The sequence below is a fragment of the Apis laboriosa genome, unplaced genomic scaffold (genome assembly GCF_014066325.1).
Source record: "Apis laboriosa isolate Shangri-la unplaced genomic scaffold, ASM1406632v1 scaffold5213_cov150, whole genome shotgun sequence".
Lineage (NCBI taxonomy): Eukaryota > Metazoa > Arthropoda > Insecta > Hymenoptera > Apidae > Apis > Apis laboriosa.
In genome coordinates, this window is record NW_025223582.1 from 21155 (window position 1) to 35524 (window position 14370).

A 14370-nucleotide genomic window follows, 5' to 3' on the forward strand; every position below is an offset into this window, starting at 1 on the left:
GAATCGTGTTATATAAAAGGATCGAATAATTAAATTATTTAAATATTCAGATATTTTTAAGTTAATAAATGATCTCTTAATGCTGGAAAGATTGATTTGAAGACTAATTACAAAAGATCTTTTTAAAAAAATGACTTTCTACTAGAGAAATAAGAAAATGTTTAAAATAGATTGGTCAATATTAAAAAAATGATCTAAAAAATTACCAACTTAAATTAAATTTATCAATAAGAGAGAATTATATTATACAATAAATTTGGCGAAACGACGGAGAGATACTCAAACTAATTTTTACCACGAATTTCACAGTCGATAAAAGGATATTAAATTCTTACCATGTTAGTTAGGTATATGCTAAACCGCAAAGTCCATAACCGTTTGTATCAATCAGTCACGACCCACTCGAATTCATAAACCAATCTATAAATAAAATCGAACTGAATTAAACGTTCGTACTCGATCCATTTCCAGTTTCGATATATATATGTGTATAAATAAGTAGACGTATTATTTTAAATATTTTATATTATAACCCTTTCACTTAATTAAGCAGAACTGAAAACAGATTTGAAACAGATTATGTTAATATATAGAGCGTTAGAAAGAAAAAAAATTTTAAACTTGAGGAACGAAAAAATAATCGATTCTTTGATATTCAAAATCAACTGTTATTTAATATTTAATATCACGAATGAGTTTTTTCGCGAGACATTTTATAGAAATACGTTGCACGCGATTTAAAAGTGATTCGAGATTGTTAAAACAAGATTATTATAATATATAACATCGATAAAAATTATTCCAATGGATACAAATGGTAATGATAAATTTTCTTTTTCCTGTAATAAATACTCGATATATTTTGCACTCGTTGCAATTTACATCGATCGGATAATCATACATCGTCACACACATCTAAATATTCTTTTCGAGCCTCGCGTTGCGCGACGTCATAAGAATAACACCTTGTCACCAGTAAATGGATACAGTAAATTTGTATTACATTTGTGTCTATGAAGTAATATCTTTGTTGACCTTAGTATCTAATAATATATTAGCAAACTCGAAAATGTATTTCTAAATCAATTCCTCTCTTCGCGCTCGGAAACTAATAATTTGCAAATAATTCGTAAATAATGAAAAAAGTAACAAAAGTTTTTAAATTTTACATCGGAAAGGATCGATTTTTAAATCTTTGAATCTTCGATCCTTTTTTAAACGCATATTTATAAATAAATTTCTCGAACAATTCGTAAAATAATAAATTCGAAATCGCGGAACCAACTTATACCGCTTTAAAGGAGATAAGTATTTGAGAGAATGTGAAGATATTTTACGAACGCGTACTCGAACGTGTACTAAAGTGCGATCGATCGGTGTTTCAGGTATCGTGGAGGCAATATGTCGGTGCTTCTGGAAGCGAGGTCTTACAGGCCTTTCAAGTCCTCGGAGGAGTATCTGATCGCGATGAAAGAGGATCTGGCCGAGTGGTTGAACGCGCTGTATCCGGAGTTGAGAATCAACGTTGACAATTTTATGGACAGGCTGGACACCGGCGTCGCTCTCTGCAAAGTAAGTGGCCGTGGAACGATTTATATATTTCCCAGAAGTATAAACTAGCATTAACTTAAGCGTCTCCCTTCTGTCCATACCGATACACGCGTGGATACATTTAAACAGAATTTGGCGAGAATCGTTGAGAATCATATTTCTAATATTCGTGGAGTTTTAGTGGAAAATATTTTCCTTTCAACTTTCGCATTTTTAATTTTTAATGTTTCTTTTTTTTCGTTTTCTTTAGATAAAATGTGACGAAATTTGGCGAGAATCGTTGAGAATCATATTTCTAATATTCGTGGAGTTTTAGTGGAAAATATTTTCCTTTCAACTTTCGCATTTTTAATTTTTAATGTTTCTTTTTTTTCGTTTTCTTTAGATAAAATGTGACGAAATTTGGCGAGAATCGTTGAGAATCATATTTCTAATATTCGTGGAGTTTTAGTGGAAAATATTTTCCTTTCAACTTTCGCATTTTTAATTTTTAATGTTTCTTTTCTTTCGTTTTCTTTAGATAAAATGTGACGAAATTTGACGAGAATTGTTGAGAATTATATTTCTAATATTCGTGGAGTTTTAGTGGAAAATATTTTCCTTTCAATTTTCGCATTTTTAATTTTTAATGTTCCTTTCTTTTTCTTTCGTTTCCTTTCGATAAAATGTGAATTTGATGAGAATCGTTGAGAATCATATTTCTAATATTCGTGGAAAATATTTTCCTTTCAACTTTCGTATTTTTAATTTTTAATGTTCCTTTCTTTCATTTCCTTTCGATAAAATGTGACGGAATTATATAATTCTTGGACGTCAAAGAGTGGTTTTCCTAGTTTGATGAAAAATTTCATGATTTTTATCTCCTTCTTCTTTTTCCTATTATATACTACGTGTAAGATTAAAAAATCGAAAGTAAGTTTTAAAAATTGAAGGAAACTGGTTCTAAAAATTATATTCAACCTACGTTTGATATATTTTAGAGAGTTTTGTCTATTTATCGGATGAAAGAGGTCTTGTTAAGAGGAATTCCAATTCTACTCGGTCGTAATTCAATTTTACTGCTATGATATTTCCGGCCATTAAACGGTTCGTAGATCGCAATGCTCGGGATTATTTAAGCTTAAGGAAGCAGAATAGAGATAGAATAAAGATACTCGAAGATGGTATCTTTCCCTTTTAATCAATTTTTAATCAAGAAAGACGATTTAATTCCCCAGGCGTGTATCGCGATAACGTTGCAATAAAAAATTTTTTTACAACAAAAAATTCGTTAAATTATTTAAAAAAAAAAGAAAGGCTTATCGTATTGACCCGGTGGTTCCTAGAAACTTCTTGAAAATTCTGCTCGTGAGTAACGTTAAAACGACGCATGCGACAAATGTACAGAGACGACGTATACACGGTCACAGCAACACTGTTGAAGCGTTAAATGGAAACGCATAGAAGGCACGTTCCTCGGATCGTGAAACGGAGGAAAAAGGATGCGTGTGACGTCCACCGGAAGCTGTTGCTTCAACGCCGCTTGAATCACGAATCGAGTCGGCGCGTGTGACGCGATGACGAGCGAAAGAAAGAGACAGAGCAGGTTCTTCGCGTGCCCCTGTTTCCCCCTTTTCTCTTCCTTCCAACCCGTTACAACGGGAAAATTCGCATTTCGTATCCAATTATCGGATATGTAGAAACACAATTCGATGCAATTCGATATATTTGAAACGATCAAAGTTATCGTATATAAGAGAAATTTTTGTTCAAATTATTCGTCATCCTATTTTCAATAGGAAAAGAAAATTATTTTAGAGATTTTTCTCTTGCTCGATGATAAAAATAAAATGGAAAGAATCCTATATAGAAACAATTCAATGCAATTCGATATATTTGAAACGAAGTTATTCTATATAAGAGAAATTTTTGTTCAAATTATTCGTCATCCTATTTTCAATAGGAAAAGAAAATTATTTTGGAGATTTTTCTCTTGCTCGATGATAAAAATAAAATGGAAAGAATCCTATATAGAAACACACTTCGATGCAATTCGATATATTTGAAACGTTCAAAGTCATCGTATATAAGAGAAATTTTTGTTCAAATTATTCGTCGTCCTATTTCAATACGAAAAGAAAATTATTTGGAAGATCTTAGGATCTGATCCATGCTAAAGGTGGTAAAAATGAAATGGAAAGAATTGGCGAGCAGCAGACGGTAGCCTTGCGGATTGGCAATTTTTCCGGCGAGGTAGTCCGGTTAAATGAATTCCCCTCGCGTGAAATAATCAGGGCCCACTCGTCGTTTCTCGTCGAAACGGGTTCTCCTTCCCGAGCGTGGTTTAGTTGATAAAGCATAAGGCGAATCGAGTCGAGTCGGGAATGTCGAGTGGAAGCAGCGGAGGCGATCATTAGTCGGTTCGAAACAGCCGCGAAAACCGAGAAAAATGGCGGCCGTCTGCAACTGGAATGGCCATTATTATTAACCGTATATATATATATATATATATATATATATATATATCGCTTTAACTCTCGAATTACACGCTGTGTAGACGAAGTAGCGTCGTGGATGGAAACACAAATGGAATGGAAACGAAGGAAGTGGCGGGGTCGAAGAATCCGCGATAAATTTCGCGGAATTTACTATCTAGATAAATGAAGGGAATTTGCATCGGATGAAAATAAGTGGTCGCGGTCGGGCGTAACTCGGCTCTGTTTATAGCCACGAGACTGGTTCGACTGGACGCGTGTAAACCGTGTCGCCAAAATGTTGACCAACGATCGATACGAAGTTGTTGCGTATCTGTGGAACGGATCGTGTCCCCAGCGGCTTGTCGCTTTTCGATCTTTTCCATTACGGGAGCTGTTTGCTACAGGGTGTGTTTAAGATGAATGGATTCGATAGGCTTTGAATTACCGATCGGATTACTACGGGATCAAGGGTGTGGACACAGTGGCAACGAGCGTGAAATATTCCGTTTTTACTGGCAAGATATGGACAGTTGTCGTTGAGTTAAAAAGTTGAAGAGTATCGTACGATGATCTAGTAGATCTTGAACGATCGTATAATTAAACTTTTTCGATGTTGAATTTATAGTTATCATTGAACAATTTTTCTTATTTATATTTATTATAGTTGTGTTTAGTACAATCATAGGAATTATTTACACGTTCGAGCGTGTTTTATCTATCGCGAATTTGTATCACCGATATTTCTATAAGTAAAGATAATCACGTGTCACGTTACTTGTCAGCAACACTCCTTTCATTTTATCTTATTTCGTCTCTTAAAATTGAAAAGAAAAAAACTTGGAATTCTTATCTTGTCATTTCGATTCCCAATATTTTCGAATTTCCATTTCTTACACCTCTCTGATCGAATAAATAAATCTCGATAACCCTCCCCCTGAAAATATTCAAATTATCGAGATTCGTTCGATGTGTTCGTGACGAAAGGGTCGAAATTTTGAGCCACCCCTTCACTCCTGAAATTAATCCACGATCGATTGATCAATTATCCGTGGAACAGGCGGGTATCGAAGCGTTGTTCGACCAAAGCTGTGACACCATCGAAGGAACACGGCCTCGTCCTATCTCCCTCGTACGATCGCGCTCGCCATCCAACAGATAGAGCGGTGGTGCGCTGTTCGAGAGCAAAAGCGACTTTCACTGATCTACGAGGAGCGTGGACTCGGGTGGGACTCGATTCCCCGCAAAACTGTCACAGCCGCGCCGCGTAAAATGGAGTTTTGGCTCGAATCGAAGCGGCCTCCATTCATGCTCGACATACGCTCGGAGTTCGTCGCGTGGGCTTTCGATTGCTCGATAGAAACCGAAATTTATACGTTGCAACGGTTTGATTTACTTTTCTTTAGGGGATACTTCTGGTGGGACGAAAGATTAAATAATTTGCCCCTATTGTTTCATCGATCAAATTTTTCGAGATTTTTATTTTTCGTAAGTTTCAAGAATTGTTGAGAATTTTCATTCGGATAGCGATCATCAAACATTTATCAATCATTTATTTTTCTTTAAGGAATACTTCTGATGGGACGAAAGATTAAATAATTTTCCCCTATTGTTTCATCGATCAAATTTTTTATTTTTCGTAAGTTTCAAGAATTGTTGAGAATTTTCATATAGGATAACGATCATCAAATCATGATTTATCAATCATTTACTTTTCTTTAGGGGATACTTCTGGTGGGACGAAAGATTAAATAATTTGCCCCTATTATTTCATCGATCAAATTTTTCGAGATTTTTATTTTTCGTAAGTTTCAAGAATTGTTGAAAATTTTCATTCGGATAGCGATCATCAAACATTTATCAATCATTTATTTTTTTTTAGGAGATACTTGTGGTAAGACGAAAGATTAAATAATTTGTCTTTATAGATCAAATTTTTCGAAATTTTTATTTTTCGTTAGTTTTAAGAATTGTTGAGAATTTTCATTCGGATAGCGATCATTTATCAATCATTTATTTTTCTTTAGGGGATACTTCTGGTGGGACGAAAGATTAAATAATTTTCCCCTATTGTTTCATCGATCAAATTTTTCGAGATTTTTATTTTTCGTAAGTTTCAAGAATTGGTGAAAATTTTCATTCGGATAGCGATCATCAAACATTTATCAATCATTTATTTTTTTTTAGGAGATACTTGTGGTAAGACGAAAGATTAAATAATTTGTCTTTATCGATCAAATTTTTCGAGATTTTTATTTTTCGTAAATTATTTTTCAAGAATTCTTGAGAATTTTCATTCGAATAGCGATCACCAAATCCTGATTTATCAATCATTAGTCTCGTAACTCTTCCATCTCGTAACTTTTCATCAATATATAATCAGATCTATAAATTGTATCACTCTCCCTCTTCATCCTCCCAATATTTTTCCATCGTCTTGTAACCACTACATAAATTTCTTTCATCATCGTTACCTTCGACCAATCATAATCCAAAAATAAAAGCTAAAATAGATTCATCGCGAAACCCATTCCATCGATTGTTAGAAAAAGAAATCGCTCGTAGAGAAAATTCAACGTATTCAGATATTCAGAATTCTTATCGTTGGCCTTGCGTGTACGTTATTAGATGTACCCTTCCACCTTGTGCTCTCCTCACGACTCGTAAAGTCTACGTGAAGGAAGTCTGGCAGAAGGTGGCTCTCGTGGAGACAGGCCCTGGACAGGATCGGAAATTGTACTCGGGCCGAACGTTGGCCATCGAGCAACGAGGGGGAGAGGGGCGAGAGAGGCACCACGTAATCCTTTGCCGGCGCAATGGGGGCGCGCAGTCGATGTTACCTCCCTTCCTCCCTCCGCTCCTTTATCGCGGCTGCCTACTCTAAATATTTCTCTGGCATGAATTTATAACGACGACCACCGCTAATAACGAGTCACGACACCGATATTGCTTGTCCACGAACGGCCGTCGTGGGCCAGGGTTAGGCGGCTGATGTGTGGCTCGCGCAGAGCTTGGAGGAGGTGTTTGTGGGTGTTGCGTGTCTGGACTCAGGTCTGGGATATCAGGGAGGGGGGTATAAGAAGGTTGGTGGAATTGGTGTGGGATTATCGGCAACTTCGATCTTTAATTGATCCCAATTGTGATTTTGGAAAAATTGGATTGTCGTGTTTGGAATATGACGATGAAAATTAATGGTTAATTTTGACGCTGTTTATCATTGAATTTTTGATCGAGTTTCAATCCTTTGAGTGGCGAATAAATTATTTAAATGTAGGGAATATTTTTTGTCGTAAGAAAAATTTTCTTCTATGAATATATTTTTCGTGTATTCGATAAAAAACACTTCTCGATAAAATTCCTACAAAAATTCAATGCAAAAAGCCTCGTCCATTGGATTAATCAACGGTAATTGTGTACATCTGCTTTCCTTGTCCCTTATTTCGAGGTGAATTAGAATTTACGGCTGTTCCATCGAGGTCTCGACTCGCGTAAACGCGCGTGTCCCCCTTTTTCAGCTTCCAAGAATCGCTTTCCTGGACGAAGATGATTTTTTTACCAATTAGCGGAATGGAAGAAACTCGAGCCGTAATTGGGATTAAACGATGCTTGTCCTTACTCGATCGAAGCGCGAATCATGCAAATTAATTGTGTTTAGAGGGGACAGGATAATCGGGGAGGGAGGAGGGGGTCCTCGGTTTTCTGGACAGCTGTCCAAAAGAATCTCTTCCGAATCTTTAATTGGAACGGTTTCGAGAAAAATTTGTTTGTTGAGAAAGTAACTTTTTTTTAAGTCTCTTTTTTTTTTTTTTTTTTTTTTTTTTTTTTTTTTTTTTTTTTTTTTTTTTTTTTTTTTNAACTTCGATAGAAATTCTAGGCAATTTAGACATTTTGAAAATTAATGAGAGATGGTTTGTTCATGGTTTTTTGGGGATCGATTATTTTTGAAAAAAAAAAAAAAAATCTCTCGATTAGAATTGTAAATTATTGTAGAGATGTGTAGTTAAGGATTGCAAATTATATTAAGACCTTTCGCTCAGGATCGTAAATTATCGCGCGATCGTGCTACAACTTTGCAATTAAGAATCGTAAATTAACGCAAGATCTTTCCAATTAGGGCCTTGAATTATTAGATACAATTTAAGATATATAAATTATTGTAAAAAAAAAATCTTGTAATAATTAATTAGAGACGTTATTCTAGAATATTCTACGATTTAAGAATTCCACTATCGAGAAGATTATCTTGTAATTCTTAATTACTTTTTTTAATTCAAAATCTTAACTTTCGTTTCATAAGATTATTCGAGATCAAACAATTGAATGTTACAATTAGGAACATGGAATAATTCAAAATTTATACAGAAATCAATAATTGCAAAATTGTAAAATCATATTACAAATTATTATTTAAAAATTTCCCATATATCCCAACCAAAATTAAAATGTATTTTCTCTTCAAGAAAAATAAAAGATGAAACAAGAATCGTTTTACCAACTCTACGAGAATTCCACTCTTCTCGAGAATTCGTAAAAGTTTTTTTTTTTTTTTTTCTTCAAATAATATAAAATATTTAATCCACGTTGTTTGAAATGGAAAAAAACGCGAAATGAGAAATTCCACACGGTACGAAACTGTCACGAGAATCGCGTAATAAGGATAGTTCGCGACTCGCATTCTGACACGTGTATTTCCCTATCTGGCCCGGGATATCTTGTTTTCCGCGCGCCTCGCTATATCTAGACCATTCTACATACATTTACATATAAGAGGACATTCAGCCGGCCGTCCTTGCCTGGCTTATTATCCTTTTCGGAAGGCCATCCATTTTCCCCCTTTTTTTCCATCCGTCGAGGTCGAATCTAATCGGTGGACGATTCTTTCAATTCCTATCAATCCCTTTGAATAATTTATCGGTCTCGTTAACACGTATGTGCTAACTCATACGTGTGTGTATATGGAGTTATGTGTTTATTTTTTGTAAAAGAGCGAAGTAGATATAAAGATATCGTAAATTAATGGTGTTGGGTACATTTGCATAATTTATACGTGCCATTATTGATTTCACCTTTGTTTTATTTCGAATGCAATTATTCGAAAATGATATTTTATCGAATTTTTTGTTAATTGGAGACACGTTATTAAGACAATGGAGCGTAAATATTTGTAAGAAAAAAAAAAAAAAAGAAGGAAATTTAACGGATAAAAGAAGAAAAAGAAAACAAGATCTGCGAATAATAATATTTCTTATTTCTTCTATTCGAACAAATTCGAAAAAAATATTCTAAAGGTGCATTAACAATTTCCAAACGAGGAAACCATGTATTATTATCCTGGTAAATTATAAGATCGAAGGATCTCGATTGTGTAGCGATCGAAAGAGGTAAATATAATGCAAATTCTCAAAAAATTCCTAGACAGTTGCGCTCCATTGCCAACAGTTCTATTTCCGTCGGTTGTTTTTCCCTACAACCCTATCCACTGCGCCTTTCGAACTCGGGGGAGGAATTGGTATATTTAGATGAAAAAAAGGCCGGATGGAAGGACGACTGTCTGTTTATTTTCGGTTACGCTCGAAAAAGAAAAAAGAAAGAAAGAAAGAAAGAAAGAAAATGTTCGACTAGACCAGCCAACAACAAATCGTTTCATCACGATTTCCTCCCTCGCAGAGGGTGGCTCTGATACAAACATATTGCATCTTAATTCTTTCTCATTTTTTCATCTTTATTTTTCCTTTTTTGAAGGTAAAAAGTTTGTTGAAAAGATAAAAAAATGTTTAAAATGCAAAAAAAAAAAAAANAAAAAAAAAATAAAGAAATAAGATAAAATAAGATAAAGAAAACTTTGATAAAACCGAGTATTTACGTTTTTGTAGGTTAGATTTCTTTCTATCGTTTCTTTAATTTATGAACGAGTAATTTTAGAATGATTAGAATGATATTCGTTCTTTCTTTCTATATTTTTTTTTTTTTTTTGGTGATAAAAATAAGAGTTTTATAGATTCTTATAGAAAGTAAACTTATTGTACTACTTTTATTGGATACATTCATATATATGACGCATAAGTTACTCGTGATATAATAATATCACAAGTTAAATTAGAAAAACTATTTACATGTGGAAAGAGAAATTGTAATTAATATGAAAAGCAATTGGCCGGCAGACATATCGTTTGATCTTTCAACAGTTGTTTATTACCAATCCTCGTTATGCTTCGATAATTAAGATTAATCACCGTCATCTACGACAGCTATATTACCGTGTAACTTTTTGCGATCGATCAACATCTACTTGAACTTAATAATATAACAAATTATATAACAATTAAGTCGAAATAGAATCTCTCTATTTAACGATGATTTTTTTTAGACAAAGACGCATGTTTACCAATTTTTTTTTTTTTTTGCATTTTAAATTGCATTGAGTTTCAAACGAAATTTTCATTGTTTTTGACTTTTCTATTAAAAGAATATTTTAATCCTCGTGTCCTTGTTTCGTTTAAACTCGAATTGCTTTAATAAAAAGTCGAATTTTTATTTTCATTGCACAAAGATTTAAACATTTGGCTAAACTATCGCTTAAATTAGGAAGTGTAATAAGAGTATCTCAACATTTTGTCTTTTTATAGTCCAAAATTCTAAATTTTTCGATTTTTCACACTTACCATTTCTTCCAATTTTAATCGATAATTTCCTCATCTCCCTTCCCTTGACAATTCGTCTCTCAAATTGAACTGTTTCGATCGTAAGTTGTTGTCTCGAGATTAAACCGAATCGGCGGCGAAAGCACCGCGACAAAGCGTGTTGTGACACGGGCGTCACAATGCTGTTGCGATGTTTGAATCGTTGAAACGGCCGTCGGGAAGGATTAGCCGATGGAAAGTGCGCTTCGTTCGGCGTAAAGTGGCCGTTGCATTCATTGCACGAAAGCGAAACGGGGCTGCGCGCGAGAATTTCCCTCGAATAGAAACCGTTTCTTGTATTCTTAAACAGTCGCGATTATCAATTATGGAACTTGGAAATTATTTTTATTAAAAAAAATCATCACCGGTTTTATTTTTTTTTTCGATTGATAAATTCGAACTTTTTACTTTGAATTGAGAGCGAAAAAAGAATATTTTATGCCTTGTTTTGAATTGCTTTAATAAATGGATCTCTGTTGAAATATTTTTGCACATCAACTTTCAAACGTTTGATTCGATCGTCGAGGCTCAACCTTGCAAAACATGTTGCACGAATATTACACCCTGTATAAATAAGTAAGACAAACTAAAACTAGACTAAACTGCAAACTCTGTTATATCTAATGGCACGACTTTAACACCGAGGGTCAAACAATCAACAACAATGTTTTTACTATATCCTAACCTCAACAAAGCAAACTCATCGAAAGCCAATTTGATACGCTTAATTATCGTTTGATTGAAATATTTAATAAATTTATGAATCAAATTTTGAAATCGATATTACGAGTTTTTTTTTTTTTTTACAACTCTGATCTTAACCAATAAAATTCACACACGTGTATCAAAGTTAGAATCACAAATATTTTACCGAGTCATTTTCTGCATTCTTCCGTTGTTACCAGCACTGGTCGAGACGCGTCGAATCGCGTCATAAATATCTGTTTTACCGATAGTATTGATTTCCATGTAATGTATTGCGGCGTTGGACCGGTCGAAGGCAGTTTTGGACCACCGTGTGTCGGCTGTCGCGTAATAATCGACATCAAGTAATTGAGCGCACAATTACCCGTGCAAAATAATCCGTGCAATTAATGACAACATATTTATTCGAGATAAGTGCATCGTGACACGTTTTCTGGGATTTTGTAGGACAATAATCGTGAATTAATTTTAGAATTTCGTTTAAAGTTTGTGAAAAGTTTTTTATATTCTATAATAAGAATAAGAAAGAAGGAGTAAAATAATAGTGTAATTTATAATAAAGATTGATTCAAGAGGTTAAACTCTCTTATTGTTAATATTATTTGTAATAGATCGTTCGATGAAATGTATGCGTTTATTGATGCAACAGGCATGATATGAATCAGATGGAGACTTGTATATACTCGAATTGTTTAGAATTCTCGTTATTTGGTCGATTAATAATTGCACGATTCTTTCGACATCTCTATGCTTTCTACGTTCTATTTTCGTTTCGTTTTATACAAAATTAAGAAGAACTTTTTTTTTTTTAAAGATTCGATTTAATAAATTTGAAATATTTAATTTTCTCTAATTTCTAATACTATTTAAATTTCCAGTTTAATCGAAACTTAATCCAGCAGTTGATGTATTACAAATTTATTACAATTTGAACATCTCTAATAAAGAAATTAATTACAACTTATATAAACGACAATTTTTTTTTCTTTCTCGATTTAACAAATTTTTCCGTTTCATCGAAAATTATTATTCTTCCTTACTTTCTTATTTTATGGTATTTTTAAATATCCGTGAAATTATATAAATACTAAGAGAGGCAATTTTTTTTTTTTTTTTTTTACCAAATAATTAAATATTGGTTGAACATCATTTAACAACACTTTGATCAAAATTTTACGCACTTTCTAATCGGATATCAAAGTGAAAGGAAAATGGATGACGAGATTCGCTCCAAAACGCGGATAACGAACCTCTGGTAATAAGAATAGATTTCGAGCGTGAAAGAACAGTCGGCGGTTTTCTATCCATGGATTACCTTGCACGGTAGAACGAGTTAAAAAGCGGATGTTTTCTATTCTTATGGGGCAATGCGTGTTTCGTCGCGTCCCTCGTAGAAACTATGCTTTTCCGACTTTCCATTTTCCATGTGTAAAAAGTGCCAATTAAATTTAGCCATTGTGCGCCGAACGAAAGACAAACGGAAGAGGTTTTTTCGCCTCGATTTCCGCGACACACAGAAAACGGGAGGATGATTCACGACACTTGTGTCAGCCACAAATTACACCGTGAAATGTGAAAGTTTTAATATATCTATTATCTCTGGCAGGTTTGGAATTTGTTTCAAATTGACTTTCGTGATTTTTTCTTTTTTCTTTTTTCTTTTTTTTTTTTTTTTAGATATATTTAAAATTCGAATATTCGTTATTAATTAAATTTATAAAATTTTAATAATTATTATTTAAGATTAAAGGTTTCTCTTAAATTACTTTTTGAAAAATATTTTTTCCCGAATGTTCAACAAGTTTTTTCTTTATTACCTATTTTGCGTTAAAAGTTTTTATAAACTGTCTTCTAATAAATTCAGAAAGTTAATTAAATAAAAAATTTATTTCGCGTTACGACGGAATATTCTCAAAGGACTAGCCCTGTAGAAGAAGAAAGGAAAAAAAAAAAAAAAAAGGAAAAGAGAAAGATTTTCTCAGTTAAATAAACTTCCGGGAGCAATTACATGGAGCAAAAACTCTGCCCCGAAAATAGGAAAGAATAATTTGAAAAGAACTACAAAGAGAAAAAATTAAAATGGGGAAACGAGGAGCGGATCTCTTCTGAAATTAAAAATTTCTCTTTCTCCCAATACCTTCGGGATCAGCTTCATTGGTAAACAGGGGATTTTTATGCAAATACGACAAATATACTTTTCTTTTAACACATTATAATATAATAAACAAATTTATTCGTATATCCCGAATAAACGCACGTGTTAATCACGACATACATTCAATATTGGAAAAATATTGGAGAACAATTTTTTCGCACAAACAATAGCAAAAACTTTTCTATTTTTGTCAAAAAAAAAATCTAACCAATCTAACCCTGTTCAGACACACACATCGTAAAATCCTCTTTCTCACGTAAAGAATAAAAATACAAAGAAAATGGAAAGAGCGAGCGAGCGAGCGAGAGAGAGAGAGAGAGAGAGAGAGAGAGCGAGAGAGACGATAATAAATTTAAGCGGATGGAAGATCCCACGATCGGCAGGGGGCGAAAAAGAAGGAAATAAAACAAAGCAAACCGCGGCCGCGTCACGCTTTTCTCCGCGGTATTACGGTTAACGACGCGTTGCTCTTCTCCCTTCCCCCCCCTCCGCCCTAATTTACGATGTTGAATGTGCACCAGCCATTTTCATTAAGCGCGTTTGCTCACGTTGGATCGCAGACGCACAGATGCCGGGACAGTATCGAAAGAGGGAGGGAGAGGGAGGGTGAGGGAAGGGGGGGGGGGAGGGGAGGTCAGAGGGCACGGTAATGTGACATCCTGCCCGTCAAACTCTCATCTGCCGGCCGTATTACCATATACGAGGCGTTTCTCCTCTCCACCAGGCCCCTCCCAGTGGTTCTCATTTCGTGAAAAAACCTCTTAAAAAAGTCACGAGTTATTTCAACGAGTTTCGGAGTTTTTTTTTTTTTTTTTTTTTTTTTTTT

The 14370-nt window shown here is 34.2% G+C and overlaps 1 protein-coding gene across 2 annotated transcripts in view; it reads left to right on the forward strand.

Moving 5' to 3' along the window:
* LOC122717482 (GAS2-like protein pickled eggs) overlaps positions 1 to 14370 on the forward strand; it is a 78124-nt gene that overhangs the window by 19632 nt on the left and 44122 nt on the right. For both annotated transcript variants that reach the window (XM_043941589.1, XM_043941590.1), the window contains exon 2: positions 1386 to 1572. In XM_043941589.1, the coding sequence (XP_043797524.1) occupies positions 1402 to 1572 (171 nt within the window). In that variant the 5' untranslated portion in view covers positions 1386 to 1401. The remainder of the gene's footprint in view (positions 1 to 1385; positions 1573 to 14370) is intronic.